The following is a 23942-nucleotide window of genomic DNA, read 5'->3' as shown; positions in this document are numbered from 1 at the left end:
GGTGGAGCCCCAGCACAGCTGGGCAGTTTGGGTGTGTGGGGTGGGACAAGGAAGCTGCTCAGGAGATGCATCCATCATACCCAGCCAGAATTGCATTGCCATTTAGGAGGTGTGGTTGTGTTACCTCACTCTTGACCTCTAGAGCTGCAGTGGTAGGAAAGTTTGGTCATTGATGCTCTTCTGGTATTGCCCAAATTGTGTAGAAAGGTGGGGGAGACTGAAAAATGCCCAAGGCCTCCAATGAGACACTCAGCAGTTCCCATTGCCTGCCTGTGTTTTGCCTTCCTAAAATGAGTGATCACAAAATAACAAGAGGAGGTGTCTGGGTGAGGAGCAGGAGACTACACTGGCTTTGTGCAAACTGTACAGAAAATTCAGCTTTTAGAGCATGAGAAGTATCTTGTTCATCTTTGATATCTAAGACTAGTCCAGCCAAAGAGAGATTTGCTTTTTGCCCCCAAGTCTCACTTCTGAGCAGCCCATCTGTGAGTGTGACTTTCCCTCATTATAAATGCAATCCTAGCCACAAAGACATTGAAGAAGACTCTTATTTTTCCCATGTGCTGTTTTTTCTCCTCAGTATTGGGGGCACCCTCCCCATCGTGTTTGCCTATTTCTCTGAATTCCTGTCTCGTGAGAAGAGGGGGGAACACCTGAGCTGGCTTTGCATGTTCTGGATGATTGGTGGCATTTATGCCTCAGCAATGGCTTGGAGCATCATCCCACATTACGGTAATTTGTGCTTTTGACTTTCTACCCCACCACATCCCTGCACCACTACACAACCCCAAACCCCTGCACAGGTAGAGACAGCTCTTACACATCCCAGCATAAATAAACACCACTGAAAATTACCTGAAGTGCTCACAGAAGGTCTCATAAATTGACTGATACCAAGGCTGTAGATAGGACTGATGAGGGCTGCTTTCCATCCAAAGCCTCAAATACATCCCTTGAATTGCACTGCTGGAGCCTGAGCTCTTAATCTAAATGTCAACTCATTCGGGGGAAAATGGACTGAGATTATATTGTAAAAATTGATCCAGTTATCAAAAATAAGTAACTTTAATCAGGGAATTACTGGAGGCTATGAATGATAGCAGTAAGGACAGCACATGGACACATTTAGCCAAGTGTCCACATTGTCAGGGATGTGTACCTGGTGACACATCTGCCCAGCATGTGATGGCCTGAAGTCACTTCTGACTTCACCTAAATGGGTGCAGGAGTGCAGTGTGTTCCCTGCCCTCAGCTGGAAGTGGGAATGAAAAAGTAGATGGCTGTAATGTACTTGTGCTCTGAGGAGCAAAATTCTGTGTGTCACATGGGATTCTTTGTAGCCTAGGAAAACACCAGAAGCAAAAATCTACTGGAAAAGATTAATTCCCCCAGTATTCAGTGACACCAGCTGTTAGCAAAATCCTGTTTGAGGAAAGTAGGACAGTTCACAAGACCCATGAAGAAAACCACTAACCTTTACCTATCTATCAATCCATTTTTAGCACATTTAAAGCACTTCAGTATAAAGAAATATTCATGCTTTTGACTGATATGACAGACTGTTGGAAGAAATAGGCAAACTTACTGCAGTGGTGCCAGGTAGAAATAATTCTATTATCTGTGACAACATTTGCTTAAAAAAGCCCTTAGATATTTACATTACAATTATTTTTCAGATGACATGTGTTTTTGTAGGTTTTCTTTTTGATTTCCAGTGTTCCACCTACTATTTTGGAACTTTGTGAAATCATTAGAACACCATGACTGGCTTAGATGAGACCTCTGCAAAACCTATTGCTTCATGAGTTCCTTATTATGGGAGTAAAAATGTTTATATCAAAAAAATGAATTAAACTTTCCTTATGAGATTTGAGCCTAGGGAGAGTAAATGGAGCAATGTAAGAATGAGGCTGTACTTTCCAGTTCTTAGCAGGGGAATACTTGATTTGGTCAAACACCAGGAAAAGAAGGAGGAGAGGGAGTACCTCAAATGCAGGATTAGGATTTTGATACTTCTAAGTCTGACACCCAACTCAGGTTTTGTAGGTCTGTAAAAAAATAAACTTACTTTTCTTGCTCTCTTCCATGAAATGTGAAATACATATGTGATGCAGGAGATGGAAAGAAGCTGTCTCCAATGTGCCTCTCAGATCAGAGACTTAACCTCTGCAAACTTCCAGTAATATCACTGAGAAGCAACCAATTATGGCCCTTATTCCTGTACCATTTCCCAGCCTTGCTTGCCTACAGCTGCACAGAGCTGTTCCTATCACTGGGTGATTTCTAAACTCAAAGATAAAAGAAGGTTTTTAAAAGGCAGAGCCTGAGCATGTGCCAGTTTCTGTAATGAACATGAACTCGCTGCTATCCACTGAGCATGCTATCGAGCCTCCAAGAGCCATCAGTACTAATAGCAAACTTTCAACCTCTCCTCATCTCACAGAGAGCTGTAAAGTTCAGGGCTGCTTTGGCAGAGGAAAACTCAGAATGCCTGGTCAGTATTTTTACTTGTTGGCTCTTGCTGTTTCCAGGCTGGGGGTTCAGTATGGGAACCAAGTACCACTTCCACAGCTGGAGAGTCTTTGTACTCGTGTGCTCTCTGCCCTGTATCGCCTCCCTGGTGGCGCTGAAATTCATGCCTGAAAGCCCACGGTTTTTGCTGGAGGTAAGATGATTCATCTCAAATGTTGCAGTCGGATTTCAGCAGAGGATAGCAGGTCCCTCATGTGTCACTGTCTGTCTTTCTTTGTCCCATCAAACACACGGAGCACAAGCTCAGAGGCAATGCCACTCCTACATGTCTACAGCAGCTCCACAGACTGCTTAAACCCCAAAGATTACAGACTATGGGGTCAGTCACTGATGATTAGTGTGTCACTGCCAGATGGGGTACAGGAGGAAGGGAGTGAGAGATGGGAATTTTCTAAGTCCAACAAAGCCACTTTGAAAACTTCTCACAGAGTTTGGGCATGGAACTACTGAATCCTGGTGAAAAAGCAAAGGACAAAGTACATTTTACTGAGTAAAATACTTAGACCTTAGAAATCTTAAGCAAGATTCTGTATTTCCACTTCACAGGTGGGAAAGGTAGCAATATCTAGTTCAAGTTAAGCCTGCAAGTCTTTAGCAGAGTTGGGATGAGAGTCCAGCTCTCCTCATCCATCTCCTCTTCTTTCATCTGTTTTTAAAGCTCTATCCTTGACCCCTTTTCTGCCTCAGGCAGTTTTAGGACAACTCCTCTCTCCAGCACAGAGATGCTGCACTCTGTGAATACCAACCATGCTTTCAGCTCTTCAGGTTTCATGCAGCCCAGGCTGTCTGTGTCTTTCTCCACTATGCTGGACCTCTAGAGCTGTTTTCTCTCTGAGCTTTGATAAATTACAGAGCTGGGAGCTTGAACACTTGCTTTCCTTTCCTTTGGTGTTTTCAGATTGGTAAACACGACGAAGCCTGGATGATCCTCAAGCAAGTTCATGACACCAACATGCGGGCCAAGGGCGAGCCAGAGAGGGTGTTCACGGTGAGTTGGACAAAGCCAGCAGTTAAAAAAGCTGGACAGTGCAGCACAGCAACATTTTATTCCTCCTCAGGGCCCTTTCAAAGTAATCTCTCCCCCAGCAATCAGAATAAGGACTGTGAGAAACATTTTGTGCATTTGTACTTAGATGCTATTCTGTTTTTTCAAGAATTAGTCCACTGTGACTGCATGAGTACTCTTCATTCCTGGTGTTACTCTACATCCTTTAGACCAGTGATTTTTCAATTACACACATGCTTAATTGGTTTGCTCTAAGAGACTGAAACAAAATAAGAGAGATATTAGCCATGTGGGAGACCTGAGTCACTCCTTTCTCCATTCTGGCTTCTAATCAAAGTCTGATTAAACTTCACGTATTTTCTAATGAGCTTTCCAAACTCCACCTGCTTCATACCCAGTCTTTAATCTCTCCAAGGGAAAGTGGGATGAGTGGCTATTACTCATTGGTCTGCTGCTTGTTGTGAAAAAGGTCACACCAGTGGAGTTGTTAATAGTAAAATCAGAGGAAAGGTTTCTGCTGGGGTTAGCTGCAAATTACTATAATTCAGTTGCAAAATCCTGGTGAGCCAGCCAGGGAAGAATTCTTGATTTATGCTTTTCAAGATGAGAGCACAGATATTTTTAAAGGATGGAAAAAAAACCAGGAGATACACTTGTGTGGGAAACATGTATTTTAGATCGAGAAGGAGAGCAAGGCTCCATATTCAGAAGGGTTGTCAGGAAACTGTGCCCCTCAGGAGTGATCCTTCAAGGAAATAAAAATTTCATATCTGAGCATGACAACTGTGTGCAGGTTCATGTAGGAACTTAATGAGCATGTGTTATTTTTAGGCTACCAAGCATCTCAGTAATGCAAGCCCTGGTAGCCAAGGTGAGAGAGGTGTTCTCTTTAAATCCATTGCTGTGCTGTGACACTGAGCTGGGAAATGAAGCTCAAATATAAATATATATATATATATATATATATATCACAAAGTAGGGCACTATGGGAGTCTGAGCTAAGCAGGAGCATGAAGGAGCAGCTGTACAGCCCCAATTAGTGCTCGTTACTCCATCCAACAGAGCCATGGCTGCAGCAGCAGGAGCTGAGCTCGGCGTTGCACCTCGAGGTGCATCGTGCTGGCTGAGCTGAGATGTACTGACACCCGCTGGCACAGGAGGGGGATCAGTGCTCCTGGTGTGGCACAAACTGTCAGGTTTTGTGTTTTTCTGATAGGCCAGAAGTTGTCAGTTTGCGGTGAGTCAGCTGGTGGCGGGACAGCTCCCAGATCTGACATTTAAATGGTGCCAGGAAGAGGAACTCAGAAATTCCGCAGCTGAGCCAAGGCGCTCGTTCACACTCAGAAATTTATTCAGCAATTTCTTGCCTCCTCCATGTGTTTACAAACAGTTCTGTTTTCCTTGAATATGTCCTCTAATTAAAGGTACTAAGCAAATATTTGCTGGGACCCATCTGTAAGTTTTCCCGAGCAGTCCAGTTCAGGTATTCAGCACTGAAAATTCAGATTGTTTTGAAGTGAACTGATGGCATGGTGTGGGCTCACTTGATGGCAGAATGCATTTTCAGCTGCAAAGATTCCCATCTACACATTCATTTGTCATAGAAGTTCTGGCAGTGGTATTTAAAAGATGTGGAATGAGAAATATTCCTGCTAGTTGTCTTAGAAGAACGAGATCCTGAGGACACAGTTTGGATAAAAATGGGTAATCTTGGAGATAATTTTTGCTAGAATTGCCTAGTCCTAATTTGTGCTAGGAATCTAAAGATAGAAAAATAAAATAGTATACAGGAACATTAGCCAATAAATGAAAGATTTCAGTGGACATGATGCACTTAAAATATTTCATGGAAAAGAGAGGTACGATGAAGGGATGGATGAAAAGAAGGAAGGAAGGCTTATTTCTGCTCATAGTTTCTTGCTGCAATTAAATCAATTAGCTCAATTGCTAATGCTAATTTTCAAGGATAAAATAAAAAGGGTTATTAGGTGGAAACATTGCCAAGAAGACAGTGGAATTTAAATCCACCCAAGATCAATTCTACAAACCTCAGTCCAATTTTTTCTCTTTTTTCCCCTCCAGGTTTCCTATATCAAAACTCCAAAGCAAGTAGATGAATTTATTGAAATCCAGAGCTCAACAGGGACCTGGTACCAGCGGTGGCTGGTCAGAATCACGACTACTTTAAAGCAGGTAAAGAGAAGAAAAAAACTTCACACAGGGGTTTTTGAGCTTTGGGCTCCAGTGCCTCATTGCTTCAGGTCATTGCACCTTGAAAGCCTGATTCTCACCTCACAAAATCTGCTGGTTTTTGCAAAGGGCTGTAATCTGACTGCATTTGGTCTGTTTCCTGCTTGGCTTCACCCCTACCTGATTTCATCTCATACCTCCTAAAGTGCCAGCTGTGTTTGGGCTTTGGCTCTTCAGAGAGCTTTGGAGCTCAGTTTGAAAGCACTCCTGACACAATACATATATTTGAAAAGATAAAGTTGCCAGAGGGTCTGAGAACAATCTCATATCCACATTTCCTGATATAACCTGAGACAGACACTGCATTATACCCAGCCCCAGTCATGCACTCCAGCTCATTACAGAGGGCTCAGATCAAGACCCTGGCACAGAGCTGAGTAAGTGATTTTTCGTAAGCCATTTACTCATTAAATATGATTTTGAACCCTGAATATAAACCACATCTGACCTTCCCCTTACAGACCCATTTTTCTGACATTAGGTTTAGGATGCACTCAGAAATTAAGCTGTCAAGTGTCTGCTGGGGTTTCCTGGCAGCTAATTCCTTCTTGTGGATTTGTAGGTCTGGGACAACGTGCTATATTGTTTAACAGCCCAGTACAGGATGAACACACTGATGCTGGCTGTGGTTTGGTTTACAATGGCCTTAAGGTAAGGAAGGTACTTATTTAAATTTTTCAGGAAACTAAAGGGCTATTCAGAATGAATAGTTATTTACACATGCAAATAAACTATTACAAAATTAATCTTGGTCTTATTTTAAAGAGTTTTTATGAACTAAGCCTTGCTGTCCTACAAATACTGACCAATCTGATTTTTTCATATGATGTAGAAGGTGGTTTGAACAAATCAGGACTTGAGAAGTGGTCGGTGGCAGAGTAATATATTGAGTTTCTCACCTTTAGATCTTTCATTTGATCTTGTCCACACACTCACAAAAAGACACAACCCTACCAGAGTCTCACTAATTGTCTAACTCTCACTTAAACAGCACACTAGCAGAAATCTACCCAATTTCTTTCTGCTCTGCTAATCTCTTGGGCAGCAGGGTTAGCACATTTCTTTGTTCCCCAGCCAAGGGGAACTGAAATGAATTGTCCTGCTTCAAGTGAAGGGGAATAGACCAATATATTTCTGAGATCAGCAGAGTGCTTAGAATGGAGAAACACTTTGCTCAGTCCTGTGTCAGAACTGAGCAAGAATTTGTGTCAGACATGCATTCACATTTGGAGTTGAACAAGTTTAAAGGTGTGAAGTAGATCATTGGAATAGCCTTGTATCCCTGATGTGTCTCCCATCCTGCTCCAGTTACTATGGCCTTATTGTCTGGTTCCCTGACATGATCCGCTATCTCCAAGACGAGGCATATGAATCCCGAGTGAAGATCTTTGATGAGGAGGAAGTGTCCCATTTCACCTTTAATTTCACCCTGGAAAACCAGATCCATCGAAATGGGGAATACAGGAATGACAAGTAAGTGAACAGAATTTGCTTTGATGTATTCAAACTGAAATAAATTTCTGGAAGGCTCTTCCTTTCTTTTCCATTTTCCACCAACTTGAACCTCCCTGTTGTTATTTTGGACACTCTATTTAAATCTCTCAAGTCCCAAAGGCAGTTTTTGACAGACAAAATATCCTTTTAATCCAGTTTTTCTGCATACTCTGCCTCAACCACTGACTTCTACAGAGCCCAGGGGATGCCTGTGAGGAGTTCTGCTTCCAGCAGCCCCGTGTTGGGGTCAGGATCTGGGGTGTCCACCTGGCTGTGCTGGGCAGCCCTGGATGCAGAAGTGACTTCTTTTTCCTTAGCCCACACTGACATCTACTGGGCTTGGGCAGCCACTGGTAATGAAAGTGTTCTGCTGCTGCATTTCTGAAAAAAAAAAAAAAAAAAAGTTATTTCTCTTAAAGTTCTCAGTATGAATTACCCCAGTGTCCATCCTGCAGCCCATTAGTGCAGGCTGTGCCATGACCACTCTGGGGTGCTTCTCCCACTGCAGTCACTATCTCCCCACAGATGAGTGTGTCACCTTCTCTTTTAGTGTTTTGAAATCAGTGAAGTTGCTCCATCATTGTTTTCATTCCTTTTTTTCTCCTGTGTGGGCTGGACTTGGTGTTTTTTCCTCTGCATCCAGCCTGGACCTCAATCACTCTATTTTCCACTATATTAGTAGTGGAATTATATTAGCAATCTATATTAGCAATCTAATCCTATTCATTCCAATAGTAATTTTCAAAATCCCAATAAAAAGGGTGGAAAAACACCCCTGTGTAATTTCTGTGGAGATCTCATTGCCCCACATAGACCTAGCAGGTTGTTGCTGCAGCTGCCTTGCACCATGTGGTGAATATCCCACTGGATGTTCAGTGTTACACAAAACACTCATTGTTTTCATCTTCACAGCTGAAACCACATCTCATTGCCCAGCCAGGTTGTTCCAATCCCCTCAGAAACTATTTGTCTCCATTTCCTTGTTATATATTTGATAAGCATTGGTGAGGATCCCAACATATGTCTTAGTGTCCTTCTGTAGACTTTCCCTGAAGCAGGGAGCTGTGCTGGCTGGTGCAAACCTGGGCTCAAAATTCCTATTCCCCTGAAGAAAGGGGTGAAAGTGGTCAAATTTAGGGATTGAGGATATTTTTGTTATGCCTGGGGGCAGTGCTGAACTCTCACTGACTTCATTGAGCATTAAGGATACTCAGCACCTTTCTGGATGAAGACTTAAAACTGTGATGTAAATCACTATTCTCCTGCCTTGGCCCTCTCTATTTCAAACACTCAAAACCTGATCAGGCTAAATTCTAGCAATGCCCAGCCCTTATCTCAGATTGTTTACAGCTGTGTTCTCCCTCCAGCACTGGCCTGTCAGCTAAAACTCCATGGATTACCAAGCCTTTGCTATCTGACTCTTAAAGTTGGGTGTTAAGAAAGCAAACTGAAGGGTAAAAAAGGGCTTTTAACAGCCTTTGGGAGTAAATAAATCACAGACAAATACATCACTGAGCAAATGCAGAACAGCTTAAGTTTTGCTCTAACCTGTGAGACCCTCTACATGGAGCAAAACACTTGAATAGTCTTCTTGTGGTATTTTGTGCATTAATAATTTCTGTTAGTAGGCTCAGTCAGGAAGCCCTGCAGTGCTCATTTAAAAGTGTAAACAGCCATCACGTTACACTGTGTTCTAAGTGCTCAATTCAATTAAGCTGCAGAGTATATGTTGGAAGGTTTTTTTCATCTGGTGACAGTCATGGCCTCTTTAACTAAAGCAATAATGCTTGTTCTTAATAGCTCCTTACATCTTCCAAACATGCCTGGGCATTACCTAATACATCTTCTCGGTGCTCCTGCAAAATCTCACAGGTAAATCAATATTTTGTCATCCTTCAGGCAGCCAGGTCAGACATGTCATGCTTCCCACCAGAGGAGAAATCAATCACCGGACCCAGTTTATTATTTTTAGTGAAATCTGTTTTCATTACATGATAGGCAATAAACCTCGAACAGAGATGGTTACAAGCAGAACTCAGATAATGTCCCCACTCTCTCCAGAAACCCTGCTGGATTTTCACTTAAAAAATCACTTTGAGTTTAAATAACTGTCAGAAACCCTTCAACAAATGGCTCAATAGGCTCCTGATAATGTCTGGTTTTATTTATGATGCAGGAAGGGGGAGAATAAGGAAGGCAGCAAGGTCAGCTCATGAAGGAAATGCCCTGCATTGAGTGAAATTCTGTCTTCTTCAGGCAGACTAGGACTCAACATGAGAGCATTTGTGTCCCCTCAGCTTTAGGAGCTCATTTTCTCAGACGTGATAGATTTTTTTATAGAAAAACTGCCCAAATCCTAAAAAAATCCACATCTCAAAAAAAACCTCTTCAAACCATTCTCTCCTACTAAAACACAGAAGGAGTTGATGGAACAGTTATGCATTCAAGCAAAACCTATTCTGTAAATGACCCTAGAAATTGCCATTAATGCTCTGTCTCTTGACACAGCCACTGCACACCACACAGTATAGAAAATACCTTAAAGCACAGAGTGATTTTCTGTTTCCTGCCCCACAGATTTATTGGCATGAAATTCAAGGAAGTGAGATTTGAGGATTCATTATTTGAGGATTGCTACTTTGAAGATGTGAGATCCAGTGAGACCTTCTTTGAAAACTGCACCATCATCTCTACTGTCTTTTATAACACTGGTAATGGGATTCCTGCTATGGTGTCATCTCTGTAACTGGGAACTATTTTATCAGAAAACTATTTTATCTATTTTCTGGGAAGAAGAATGGTAGGGATCTGTGTGTTTGGGTGTATGCTGGGTATTGAGAGTGATGGGAAAAAGAGGGTGATGCATTTAGAAGGAGACCTCAGGTTTCTCCATCAGTGATTTTAACCCCATGGCTTCTGGTGTCACTGGGTGCTGTGTGGGAAATGCAAAATCCTGTGCTCAGGCCTTGACAGGTCAAAATAATGGCAAAATTCTCTGCACCTTACATTTCTACTCAATAAATTTGGCATAAAACATAATTTTAAGCAACTGGTGGTTGATGATCATAAGCAGTAAAATAGTCATTAATTTATGGTGTAAAGGTTTTTAATTTCTACTCTATAAAAGAATAAATCATAATGCTATGAAAATCGAAGTCGACATTTCCCTGTCCTTTGGGCAATAAATACTCCCTGGCCATTTCCATTGGATGAGAAGCTCCTCTTGGGCTTTTGGTTTGGTCAGATCCTGGCTGCTCCTGGCTGCTGCATGAAGGGAGTTCAGCCAAGCCTTTTCCTCTTTCCCTCACAGATCTCTATGAACACAAATTCATCAACTGCAGGCTCATCAACAGCACGTTCATGAAGGAGAAGGAAGGCTGCCACATCGACTTTGAGGAGGACAATGATTTTCTGATCTACCTGGTCAGCTTCCTGGGCAGCCTGTCCGTGCTGCCAGGCAACATCATCTCTGCATTGCTCATGGACAAAATTGGGAGGATAAAGATGATTGGTGAGTGGGGATGATGGGTGATGGGGCAGGACAGGGTGGGAGCACAGCCCTGCAAAGAGCCCTGGTTGGTGTGGAGGGCTCTGGTGGGAAGGAGTCATCCCCATAACAAAAGGAGCAGAAAGATAAAGACTAGAGGGTGAGGCAAGTGAGCCTGGCAGTGGGTAGGTGACCGACTCCTCACCCTGTGTGTTTGTAACATCCTTCTTTTTTTTTTATTTTGCCTTTTGCATGAAATCCTGCATGTTCTTCCAGTGCTCAGCACATCAGGGTCAGAGCAAAAAAAAGGACCTCTTGGTACTGTTGAGTTGCTGCTGAAGTCCAAAGCCTCTGTATAAATAAATGAACATTTTGCTTGTAGCAATGAATATTCATAAAGGTTATTTGATGTGGCAGCTTGACAGCCCAGGAGTTCCCTCTTTTGGTTTTTATCTGATTTGCAAATGATTGCACAAACAGCTTCAGAGACCATATGGTAAATTAACTGACCATGTCACAGCCAAGCAAGGTGCCACCCTTTAGCACCATGGGAATAACTTATCGAGTTATCACCTTATCAGCTTTGTGAATACTTTGGGAATTTCTGGTGTTGCTGCCTTCAGGGTTCAGACCTTCCTCTCCAGGTTCTATGGGAATCACACCCTGAGGGATAGCCAAAGGCAGTTAATAAAATCAGGGCTGTGGCTCAGGGGTAAGGGGTGAATCACTGCCTTGAGCTCACCTCTTTCCTCTGAGAACAGAGGGAAGGTTTAGCTCAGCCTCCCCTTCAGACAGGTTAAAGCAGAGCAAGGTGACCCCACTGATGTGTCAGGAATGTATTGAATGTGGTGAATTTGGAAAAGACCCAAACAAACCAGAGGGTCTGTGGGAAATGATTTAGAGGAAGCTGAATGAGAATCAGATTGTCCATCCTGCAAACATGTCATCATTTCAGCATTTTCATCTGGAATTGAGATGACAGCTGGAGCCCTAAATGCTTATTTCTTCTGCAAAATGAAGAGTACAGGACAAAAATTAGTAATGACATGCAGAAACGTTTCACTATGGAATTTCCAATTGAAAGAGCCTTCTGGCATCCCACCTGTATCACTCTGTAGAACATATTATTTCTAGTCAGCTTAACAGGAAAACTGAATTTCTCCTTTATGTTACGTACCTCGGCGGGACTTCAGTTCAGTTTTATCATATCCTGCCAAAACTTTTCTTGTATAAATCATCTCTTGGTGTCCTCACAGTGACCAGTGCTGGGCTGTGCTTTTGCAGCAGGGGAAATATCCACACCACATTGTGGGGATGTAGTTTGGCCTTGTACCACGGAGGAGAAGCGGACATGGAATCCTGCACAGCAGGTCTTCATAGGCAGGGCACTGCAGTGGCAAGATGCAACATAATGTCCAAAAGGAAGCATTTTAGTTCCACTTCAGCATCCAAATTATTTTGGATGGTGCTAAATTGACTCCAAAACCACCAAACAACAGAGAAAATAATTTGCTTTTCTATTAGCAAATGGAGATATTTCAGTGATAACGGCACATTCTGGTGAAAAATAATTTGATTTTTTAAAAACTTTCATCTTTCAGGTGAAAATTCCCCAGGGAGTAGAAAGCAGTGATGTAGCTATTAATATTTCTGAATCTGAACTGTGCCTAACTGAGCATGAATGCTCTCACTTTCTCCCTCAGTGATGCTCATAAAATTATGGCTCCTGTGCAAATGTGCCATGAAATCTAATGATGTTCTTATAATTAAAAGAGACCTCAAGTGCTTCATACAAGTGACTGTAAATTATCCTAATTGGGACTAGAAATGTGTCAAGTGACTTCAATACGATATGAAATGCACTAGCTTATCACTTGAAACTCAAGTTGAAAAACCTTCTCAATGATGCTTCCTCCTCATTGACTTTCATGTTTACTTTCCTCTGCTCTTCCTGGGTCCATCTGGAAGTCTGAGATGCTGGAAGCCTGCCTGGAAAAGCCTGTCTTCACAGTCCTTGTAGAACAGGACTATCAGCAAGATCAGGTGGTCACTGAGAACATTTCCAGGCTGTTTTCCAGCATCACACAATGACAGATCGGCAGCATCAAGGTGGTTTTGGATCCTCGCAGAATTAATTCTTATTGGGATGAAGCGCCATCACTTGAAAGCCATCTTTATCAACAAATGTGTTTGCTCAGCTGTGGACAGGGGAAGATGATGCCAGCGTTTTTCTGTTGGTTTCTCCCCTCAGGCGGCTCGATGCTGATCTCAGCCGTGTGCTGCTTCTTCCTGTTTTTCGGGAACAGCGAGTCGGCGATGATCGGCTGGCAGTGCCTCTTCTGCGGGGCCAGCATCGCCGCCTGGAACGCCCTGGATGTCATCACCGTGGAGCTCTACCCCACGGACAAAAGGTGCTCACAGTATTTCTCCTTTTAGTCTCCACCCTCTGACCTTATCCTCCTGGTTCCCAATGGGAAAGCAGCTCTACAGACATGTGGGAGGGGGAGCGGTGTTTTTTAATTTATTTTATTTTCTCCAGACATTCAGGGCTGTGTAATCCTGGATCAGTATTGACATTTGCAAGCATAATTCTACGTGCACTTTGGGTTGAACATAGGGATCACGTGGCCCAATGGAAATTATGGGCTGATAAATCGAAGAATCACAGAATCATTATTTCACAGAATGGTTTGTGTTGGAAGGGACCTTAAAGATCATCTAGCTCCAAACCCTGTGCCCAAGACAGGGACACCAAATGGCATGTGTACTCTGTTATTTCCATATGCATGGAGGTCTGGCCTTCCACACTGCATCGCCAGCCTCCTCTCATGGCTCATCACTGTGGCAGCCTTCCCCTCCAAAACCCAGAGACAACCATGTGCACAGACTGATTTGGGACATGAGGAAGCACAGAAGACTTTGGGGAAAAGTGCTGCAGATGAAATCTTTCCTTTCAATATCATTATAAACCCATTTTGCCTTTTACAGATTGCTGGGGGAAGTCAGAAATTAAGGACTGTGCATTGAAAGCAGCGTGCTTTTAGCTGCTGGGTGTAACAGGATTTGGAGGAGGGCTGTGGTTGTTTCTCTGGTGACAATCCACTCCAGACAGCCCTTGGAAGGGCATTGAGGAAATCTAGAGCAGATTTTGTCCTGCTGTCTTTGGGGGGGACAAAGGCTGACAGAGTGGACCACTCTAGGGCTAGGGAGAAGGTGAGATGAAAAGGAGAAATGAGTACACACAGACATTCTCCTCATTCACACAGACATGCAAAACAGTTGCATCTATTTATCTACTTATTTATTCTGCCCAGCTTTACTTCCTAGAAGCATAGCATGGGCAACATAAGAGCATTCACAGAATTATCCATCCAAACCTTCTGTAGCTGTGCCAGAACCTCCCTCCTAACCATTGCTTTCTGCTTTTCCTCCCCACAGGGCAACAGCCTTTGGCATCCTCAATGGGCTCTGCAAGTTTGCTGCCATCCTGGGGAACTCCATCTTTTCCTCCTTCGTAGGGATCACCAAGGTGGTTCCCATCCTTCTGGCCTCCTCCGCTCTGGTGGGAGGTGGCCTGCTGGCTTTGCGCCTGCCAGAGACTCGAGAACAGGTCCTGATGTGAGCAACAGAGGCCAGGGGGCTTGGGGGGGCAGATGTAGAAGAAGAACAACAAAGAGCCATGTTTGGAAAACCCAAAATGTTCATTCTATGCTGTTCTGTCGATACCTCAAAGCGAGACGGCAGAGGAAAAGAAGAACCCGAAGGGATTTAAAGCAAACCATCGTTTCTGACCTTTTCACAGCCACGACTGGTGCATGCAGCTTCCACACTCCCCTTGCAGAGCTTGGGTTCAACCCTGCCTATGCTGGGAGCTCTTCTGTCCCTGTCCATCGCACTGCAAGGACACCAGACACAAACAGGTGACACTGGGGGACACACCCCGACCCCTCTGCCGAGCTGTGACACTCTGCCCAGCCCTCCTTGGCCATCCCCATCAGCTGTGCTCAGACACCCGAGGGCAGGCAGGTAACAAACCTGCTGTAGGTGAGCTCCAGCAAGAGGGGGAAGAGTTGCAGATGTGGCCAGAGGCCCCAGATGTCTTGATTTTGGGATCACCACTCCAACCATGCAGAAGAATGAGAGTCCTGATTTCTCAAGGATGGAAGGATGGGTGCTCAGCTCTCTCAGAAGACTCAGGGCTTCAAAGCCCTTTGCTGTCTTCAGTTGGGCACAGGGGAATCACTAGGCACCTTCTTGGTCTGGAAGAGAAATATCTAAATAATTATTTATTTATATATCTATATATATGTATTTACACCTACTTGCAAACCTACATACACCCACTGAAGTGATTAGGTATTAAAATTTAGGATTTTTATTTCTGCACCCTTAAGAGGATTTTAAGAGTGACACTAAAAACAAATCCCAGTAATTCAAGAATATCAGGAGTCATGACCAACTTAGTGACACTTCATTCTTAACATCCAGATACCAAATATTTAGATGTATTAGTGGCTGGGAATATATATTTCTATAATGATTAAGAGGGTTTTTTTCCTACAGCTTTCACAGAGGAGAAATTGATATGATATTGGAGCATTCCACAAACCAAATGTGTACATATTATCCAGTGTAAATAGGGGATTTTTGCCTAATACCTAGAGTATGGTAACTGTGAATTTACCAGCATTTTAGCCATATTATTTGAAGAATATGATGCTTGATTTTCTAATATACTTGGGTCTCATTGAAACACTGTAAGCACAGTTACTTAAAGCCATTTAACTTGTTACACAGGGAATGCACACAGCAAGCTTTCACTGTACAGAACATTAAATTCTCCATTAAGTGGCACAGTTTAGTTTGATATCCTGTGGAGAACATTTCTGAAATCTGTGCTCCCATTTTATCATACAAGTTAAGTCCTGTTTCACCTAGAGGCAAAGTGAGTTGTGTATTTTGGGATGTGTTTTGTTGGGAAACCAGAATGAAAAGCATCCTGTTCAATAACACACCAACGCTCACAATGGATGAGATAACACTAATTATATCCTTTCAACAAGCTCAGCAATAGACCAGAATTTATCTGAAAACACCACATAGTGCAGGGAATTTGTCAAACCAGAGTATTCTGTGACATAAAAATTTCCTTTGTACTTCTGCTGATGATTTTCTCATTTACCTTTTGTTGGATCCTCTTTGTTGGTTTTTGTTTGTTTGTTTGCTTTTGCTTTTTCTGTTGGTTTTTGTTGGTTTTTTTTTAAGAAAACCAAGCAAGGCTAGGCTGAAATCCCACAGGACTGATGTCTCACACCTCTGCCCTTGGCTGCACCAGGACAGTCCCTTGCACTCAGGCTGGCTGGCAGTCAGGGTGGTGCTGCTGCAGAGGCAGCTGAAGGACACACAGAAGGTTTAGAACACAAGCAGCAAATCCTTGCCAGTGAGGCAAAAGCCTCTAATGAGCATCACTTTTACCATTGTGTCAGTCAGGGATAAACACTTTTGGATCAGCTAGGCTACAACTGGCTGTTTGGGATTTTTGACCTTTATTCTGAGATTTATGAAATTGATACAATCACAAGCTGCTGTAATAACCGAGCTTATTATGCCTCATTTCTTAATTTTATGGGTAGTTTAGGGCTTTTTAAAATTCATTTTATTTATTTGTCTTCAAAACAGCAAGGTTCCTTCTCTAAGGTAGGAGTGAATATAATTATGTCCTCTGGCAGCAGTTCACAGCTTCTGTTCAGAATCACAACCCAGAACGTGGGGTTTTTTCTCTAAGAATATCTGATCCTTTTGCCTGATGAGAAACAGTTTAAATCTGTATTTTAACACAAACCACGACCTTTAGGTTTAATCTACTTTGTTGGGCTGTGCTTGGCAATTACCACATTGCAACTGGGCAGAGGGGGAAAAATTTGGTTTCATTTTCTGGACTATTTACTTCTACTGCTCTGAGGAGCCAGAACCTATTTATTTAAATATTTGTTTTGCATAGCATTCTTATTTACATATAACCCAATGCTCACAGCAAACCTATTTGTGTTCTCCATGACATTTTGCAGTGGCATTAATGCCATCACTTATTTTGCAAAACTTCCCTGGTAATTTTCAGAGAAGGAAGAAACTGAATCCTCCAGGAGATAGAAATGGCAAGGTAATATTAAGAAATATTATGCAGTCTTAGAAACCTTCCTTCCTTCCTTCCAGAATGGTTCTTTCATAGACTGCTAGACCTCACCTCACAGACTAGCTGGTGCAAGGTAAAGAGCAATAGGATGTCATTGTCAATGTCACCTGGAAAGTCTTTGCACCCCTAAAATCCATAGGTTGAGGGCTAAGGGATGTTGCACATGGTGGGACAAGGCTCCTATCCCTGGCTTGACCAGGGAGTTGTGACCTAAGAGCCTTGCCCACCTGCTGGGCTTTGCCTCAGCCACGGATCCTTGAGCTCCAAGCAGGGGAAGATTTTTCCTCAGGCACCTCTTCTGATGGCTCAGCTTAACTTCTGCAGTGAAATCAGCACTGTCTCCGCTGTGCAAGGGCCAGCATGTCTGCTCCATCAATTCCCCTGCCCAACTCTGCCACAGTGAACAGTCTCTGTCTGGGATACACTGGACCATCCACGGAGAAAACTGCTGACCACAGGTCCCTGATGATCTCTGCACAGCACTGTTTCCATGGATTCATGAACTTTACTGCAACAGGGACACAGAGGACCAAGACAGGGGACTTGCCTTAAATCCCAAAGATCTCTTCTAGAGGACAGCTGGATCTCCTCATGCATGCATGGCACACCAGTACAGCCACTTAGCCAGGGACAGTGTGGCATGGGAAAGGTGAGTCTAGGGAACCCAAACTGGCCTGCTGTGGCTTTGTGTGTTCAGCTCTGCAGCACTGTAATGGGAGGAGTCCATTGCTGAATTTCTGAGCATGCAGACATGGACATTTCTAGGAACACCAAGCACTGTTGATACTATTATTAAAGACCAGTGGTATTATAATAAGAGTTCTGCCTCCTTGTATTCCCTGTTGATTTAACGGGTTGTTGTATAGTGATTTATTTAATCTGGTTGTGCAGAACAGCTCCTGTTACTGCCTTTGGCTCTGTGTCCTAGTGGTGGTGGCTGCAGCTTGTGCTGGATGGGGTGATCCCCTCCTTGCCCATATGAACATCACTCTTTGAAATTCCTTGAAATGCTATGGGACTTCCAAATGATGGTGCGTGGATCTTTTGGACTATGAAGAGCGTCAGTCTTGGAAAACCCATATCCAGTGCCAGGTGTTCTGCACACTGGGGAGTGCTCAGGCATCCTGATGTCCTTCAGTCATCCTGGAGGGGCACTGAGGGATGTTCCCTGAGCCTGGGAGCAGTCCAGCCCCAAGGCTGGGCTCACACAAGGGCACAGAGCAGGACTGCATGGAGCTGAGCTTTCTGCAGATATCCAGCTCCCTTCCAGGTCCTGCTTTGAGACCTCCAACAGCAGAGTATACTCTGATGCTCCTAAGGAGGCCCTAGGTCCATTTATATTCCCTGCTTTTGTCCTTTGACTTTCCAAAGGACACTCAAAACCTGAGAGGATATTTTTAGGTTTATGTAGATTTGAGCCCTATGCATTTTATTTTGCATTAAGTTTCTCCCTCAGTTTCTCACCCTTGTATTAGCAAATGCTGCTTTTAGGAAGAATCAAGCCTGGGAACTGTGAGGGAAACAAAATGAAATAAATTTATTTGCTGTATGTGATGCTAGTGCTGTATAAATGTACACACACTGCAAGTCCCACTGTAAATAACACCCGGTGTTGTGCTTTAATGGAAAGTTTCATTTAGATGTTCTGTCGACTCTGTGTGTGAAATAGCCAATTCCAGTCCCTTGGTTCCTTTTCTTCATTTAAAACCTTTTATTTTTTTTTATTTGATCTGTGTCTGGTCGTCACTGGAAATTGCAGCTGTTCCAATGGACTTTTTGTTCTCTCTGTCACATTAAAAGGCTGGAAGAAAAAGAACGGCTCTTGTAGTGTTTGTGTTTAATGTACATTTTGAGCCTTTTCACAAGTTCTGTAGTGGGTAACTTTGTACCCTGACACCGTTAGGGCTTTCTCTGATGTTTGCTGCTTGTTCATCCTTCCTCTCTCAAACAATCCCAACTCAATTAAGTCTCCTTTCTATCACAATCCTTTCACACTGTGGACCTCCAAACACAAGACATGAGAAAATCTTTCCCTGAAAAATTTTCTGGTAGGAGGAAGCATGAAAAATCTTTAAATGCTGTGCAAGACCAAAAAGCTCAACTCTGCTTTGTAACAAGAATACATCCCCAAAGAAGCACTGCTTTTGAGGCTTGGCACACCATTTGACCACAGCATACTCCTTTATTGGATATATTTCTAAGGATGTTAGCTCTTTCTTTTTATTTGCAGCTCTTTGTGTATATCTAACTGTCCAGGCCATGCTTTCAGAGCAATGATACAGACAGCAGCAACTGTATGGGAAAAGAGCTCAAGGCACAAGCAGTGGAAGCTGGCTGCCAGACTATGGGGTTCATGCATGAATTTCTTTATGTACAACACAAAATGCAGTGATCCCTCTTGTCCTAGACCCACTGAAGGGTTTTAATTTGAGTCAACTCTGGCTTGTTGCTAAGGAATTTAAGTACTGAATGGTTGTTGAGTAAATCAGTGATTAGTCCTCTCATCACATCCACTGCAACGTGCTAAAGGTAATACTCAAGTGAGAGATAAAGAGCCAGAGAGATTAGAAATGCAATAAAGAAACTGTGAAGGCACCTCCATCACCCGGAGACTAAATCAGCATTTTCCCTCAGCCCAGGTTCAGCTGGGTTCCATAGAACCTGTCTGAGTTGGGGTCCCACTGGGTGAACCAGAGCCAGCAGCAGGTGGGGACTGGTAAGGACTGGTCTGGGGTGGGAATTAGGAGGGGCTGGTCCAGATGTGGAACAGTCAGGACTGATCTGGGGTGGGAATTAGGAGGGGCTGGTCCAGATGTGAACCAGACAGGATTGGTCTCAGGTGGGAATTAGGAAGGGCTGGTCCAGGTGTGAACCAGTCAGGACTGGTCTCAGGTGGGAACTGGGAAGAGCTGGTCTCAGGTGGGAGCTGCCAACTGTGAATTTTGCAGTGCTCATGTCCAACAGCAGATCTACAGAGCCAACAGAGCTAACATTCTGTGAGCTCCTCCTGTGTGTTCTGCCCCTAGGAAAACGTGCATCAGCAAACACCATCAGAAAGCATTTTCCACAAAGAGAGTTTTCAGATAAAGGTCAGAGATTTGCGCTGAAAGCCTTGGAGGTGTTTTCGAGTCATCCTTACTCCAGGCTAGTTGACATTCTGCATAAGGCTGAAGTCTCAGGAAGCAGAAAAATCCCATATTTGAATGTTCAGACAGGGTTGCTGATAAAAACAGCGCATAAAATCCCCTGACTAATTTTAAAGTAGGGTGCAGGGAATTTAAAAGCAGGATTATGTGACACAGCTGCCTGAGATTGCATAGGATGGACTGGTTGGTAAGAAAACCTTTGCAAATCTGTGTTCCTGCTTTTCCACATTGATGTTTCTACCCTGACCACTTTGTTTTCATTATGTGGATTTTCTGGCACAGATTCTCTTAGCTGCTAATAAATGACCCAGATTCCTTGGATGTGCAGGTTCATCCAAGCTGTCACAGAAGGTTACCTGGTGAAGGAAGAAGGCTGGGGATGATGCCATTCCTAGCAGCCACAAAATCCAGCAATAGGTCTGAGTGATGCTTCTGAATTGTGAGGTGACTTCATATTAGGAATATGATTTGAGTTAGGTTATGGTAAAAAGGCATTTTACTAGTGCTCCTATATCTCAGATCTCAGGTTTGGGACTCCTAGAGATCAAACTTGGCAATTTGAGTTCACATTTGTTGGAAAGACAAGGGAATAACAACAACTTGGCCAGGCCCTTGTGGATGGGAAATGGAGCCCTGTTTTTCCAGCTTGGAGAAGAAATTTCTGCATACTGAGCACCCTGCTAATGCACAAACACTGCTATGATTTCGAGGCTGATATTAAGTGAGTCTGTCCTTCTCAGACAAGAAATTGTTTTTTGTAAGCAGATGATTAAAAATCAGAAAAAAATATCAAAAGATTTTTCTTACCATTCTTAGTGAGCATGGAGAACTAGATGAAGAATTTGCAGCTGCCTTCACCCATGATAATGCAAACAGTTAGGGGTATATATATAATTTTTAATATTTTCAGTATACAGAATTATTACTTCACTAACCCATAAAGTACTATCTGAAAAAAACTAGAAATCAGCTTTAAATTTACTGTTCAACACTTGTTTAATATATAAAAATACTTGTGTATATATGCATACACACACATATATGTACATGCACGCATTTATATGTAAAACTAAATGATTGCACTTGACCTTACTGAGAATGCCTAAGATTTTTCGGGATTGAAATACCAGGAGATGGCAGCAGTTACCCACAGCACTGACTGCTCCCTGCTCACCAGGAACTGCTGGAGGCTGTGCCCAGGACCCCCATCAGACAGACACAGCTCTCTGAGCTCTGAACCCCAGTGAAGTCAGGAAAAAGGAGGTAAAAAAAACCAAAACTGTGATTAGAAAGTTTAGGGAACAAACAGCCCTGACTAATGGCAAAGCTTTTTGAATGGGAGTTGTGCAAACCTGAAGCAAAGTGAATGTAATTATGGGGGAGAAAATAGGAATTTCTGCTCCAGTAGACCAGTGCAATGGTTTTCAAGCTTTCTCAGCCTGCAAATCCTGAGTGTTTTCCAGTGGAGATGTAGATTTCTTGAAATAATATGATGAGACTGCAGTTAGAGGAGAAAAGCTGTGGACTGGGCAGTGTTTATCCACAGGGTTTGGAGCAGGTCTGCACAGTGACTCCTCCTGGGGCAGCAGTGATTCCTGCTGGGATGCAGGGAATGGACTTTCTGGATTAGCCCAGCTAATCAATCATGGCAAGATGTCACCCACGTTGACTCATGAATTCCTCCTTCTCCAGCCTCAAGCACATGCAGAACGTCCTGCAGTTCAAGTCTGGGCTATTAAAAGGAGCAGTCTCACCACAGAGGGGTTTGGTGAATCCCTCCCACACCTCCTCTGTATGAGGAATGTCAGTCGGGGCACAACACAGGTGTTCTAAGTGCTTTGCTTATCACCTCAAAACAACCTGAGGCCACAAATCCTTGATGATTTCCCTATTTGGGTGATTCAGCTCTGATCCTGCTAATTAACCAACCAACACCAACATTGCTGCTGCTCTGCCCACAGCTCCCAGAACCCACAGAGCCCAGCCTGAGGCTTGTGCTCCTCCCAAGCAGGGCTTTACCCCAGCCTGAGGAGCTCGCTTCCACCACAGCTGGATACAGCTGTGCTCCACCATGGATTTTATGGTGATGGCTTCTCTCTGAGAACCACGAGTTCAGAATTCCCTGGAAAGCTTTTTCTTTGCTACAGAAAACAAACAAAGGAGCTCTTCAGTAAATACAAACTGAGCTAATTGCGAGGAGACAAAGGCAGATCTCAAGTGGCTTTATTCCCTGATTTTGTTACCCTGGCAAGGAAAAGACACTCCACAGAAGATGTAACTTGCCCTGTCTGGCAGTGGAGTGCCATGGGCAGTTCAGGAGCAGGATCCACTCCAGTCCTGGGGTTTCAGAAGAAGTAGGTAAGATTTCTCCAGAGGGAGCCCTTTCTTAGCCTTGAAATCTTCTGCTTCAGAGTGGGAAAAGAGCATTGTACTCAGCCCTTCAAAATACATCTTTGAATGATAAACTCAGCTCTTTTATCCTTTCTTATTTAGGATAAGGATAAGAGCTTTGAAATCTTCCTAGCAACCCTGTTCTTTCCCTCAGACCCTGAACAACAAACTACTCTGCAGAAACCAGCCTCGTACTGAGCCCTTAGGCTATAAATATTTCAGAACAACTATTTACAGCCCTCTTTTGACCCCATCCAAAGAGACCATGAAGAGTTCACAGCCTTGGCTCAGCCCAGCTGTGGGACCCTGCTAAGTTACTTTGTCCCCTTTCACATGTCACCTGGAAGAGGACAGAAATTGTGTCACCTTTGCATTGGTCTCTGGGGCAGATCTCTTGCTCTGGGTGGAGTCATCCCTAACTTAGGGGCTCAAGAGACCTTCTCTGGCAGATTTTCTGAGGTTTTGGGGTTGGGCTGCCACTTATATTCAAGGTCCTGAACCTCTGTTACTTTGCTGACATTTAGCTCTGGTATTGCAGAATTTCCTTCCTCCAGGTCAGTTAAAGCAGATTTTTCTTGTAAATAATACATATTTAAGTCAAATAATCAGTTTCCCTGTCTCCTCAGGTCAAGGTTCAGTATAAAATTTGTGGGAAGAAATGCTGGTTGGAGAGAAAAAAAGAAGTAACCCTGGGTGAATTCCACATCAACCACAGAAGAGTTCAAGGCTGAAGTGTAACCCTAAATCATGAACATGATTATTGCAACCTTCCCATGTCCACTGAGGATGAAATATTGCCTTGATAGGCAATAGAGATAGAATTTCATAAAGAGAAAATCCAGATGGGAAAATGAAGTAGGGAAATGTTAAAATCCAACCAGACAAAATGCCCAAATTCAAACCCAAACCCTTTTCTGACCATTATCTTATTTTAAGCAGGGGTACCTCCCAACAGAGCAGATCTCTGCTGTGTGTGCAAGCCCCAGGCTGGTGGAGGTGTGGGTGGCAGGTTCTCTGAATGAAAATTAGGGTGCTGGTGTGGCTCACTGGAAAGCTGACAGTTCCTTCTCACTTCAGAAGAAGACTTTCTGAACTAGATCTCTGAGGTGTCTCACGGAACACTAAAATCTGGGAAAATCTCCTTCTGTCTCTTTTCTCTCTGTTTTTTCTTCTCTTCAGGTATGACTGCCCCAAGTGTCCTCCCTGGCTTGATGCAGTTGGAATCTGGTGACATGATGCAAATGAAAAGCTGATTTTTAAGCAAGATTATGTAAATCCAATATGTTCAGTTACTGTGGTCCTGGGAATTCCCTTACCAGCAACCAAATTATTGGGAATTTATTCCTCCAGTCTGTGAGATAAAGGCAGGGAAGGAATGAGGGCTGAGCTAATCACCAGGGATAACTCAGCCAGAGCTTCCTGGTACATGACAAGGAATGAGCA

General features: G+C 43.4%; 1 protein-coding gene across 3 annotated transcripts in view; it reads left to right on the top strand.

Moving 5' to 3' along the window:
• Positions 1-18778, top strand: part of SV2B (synaptic vesicle glycoprotein 2B) — a 62504-nt gene extending 43726 nt beyond the window's left edge. For all 3 annotated transcript variants that reach the window (XM_085070404.1, XM_085070403.1, XM_085070405.1), the window contains 10 exons: positions 581-732; positions 2532-2665; positions 3431-3520; positions 5621-5731; positions 6351-6439; positions 7097-7261; positions 9860-9993; positions 10593-10793; positions 13021-13180; positions 14208-18778. In XM_085070404.1, coding sequence (XP_084926530.1) covers positions 581-732; positions 2532-2665; positions 3431-3520; positions 5621-5731; positions 6351-6439; positions 7097-7261; positions 9860-9993; positions 10593-10793; positions 13021-13180; positions 14208-14391 — 1420 coding nt within the window. In that variant the 3' untranslated portion in view covers positions 14392-18778. The remainder of the gene's footprint in view (positions 1-580; positions 733-2531; positions 2666-3430; positions 3521-5620; positions 5732-6350; positions 6440-7096; positions 7262-9859; positions 9994-10592; positions 10794-13020; positions 13181-14207) is intronic.
• The last annotated feature ends 5164 nt before the right edge of the window (positions 18779-23942 follow it).

This window comes from Lichenostomus cassidix, chromosome 10 (genome assembly GCF_008360975.1).
Source record: "Lichenostomus cassidix isolate B80296 chromosome 10, HeHo_3.0, whole genome shotgun sequence".
Classification (NCBI taxonomy): Eukaryota; Metazoa; Chordata; class Aves; order Passeriformes; family Meliphagidae; genus Lichenostomus; species Lichenostomus cassidix.
Note: the sequence above shows the minus strand (reverse complement) of the source record. Positions and strands in the feature narration are given on the sequence as shown.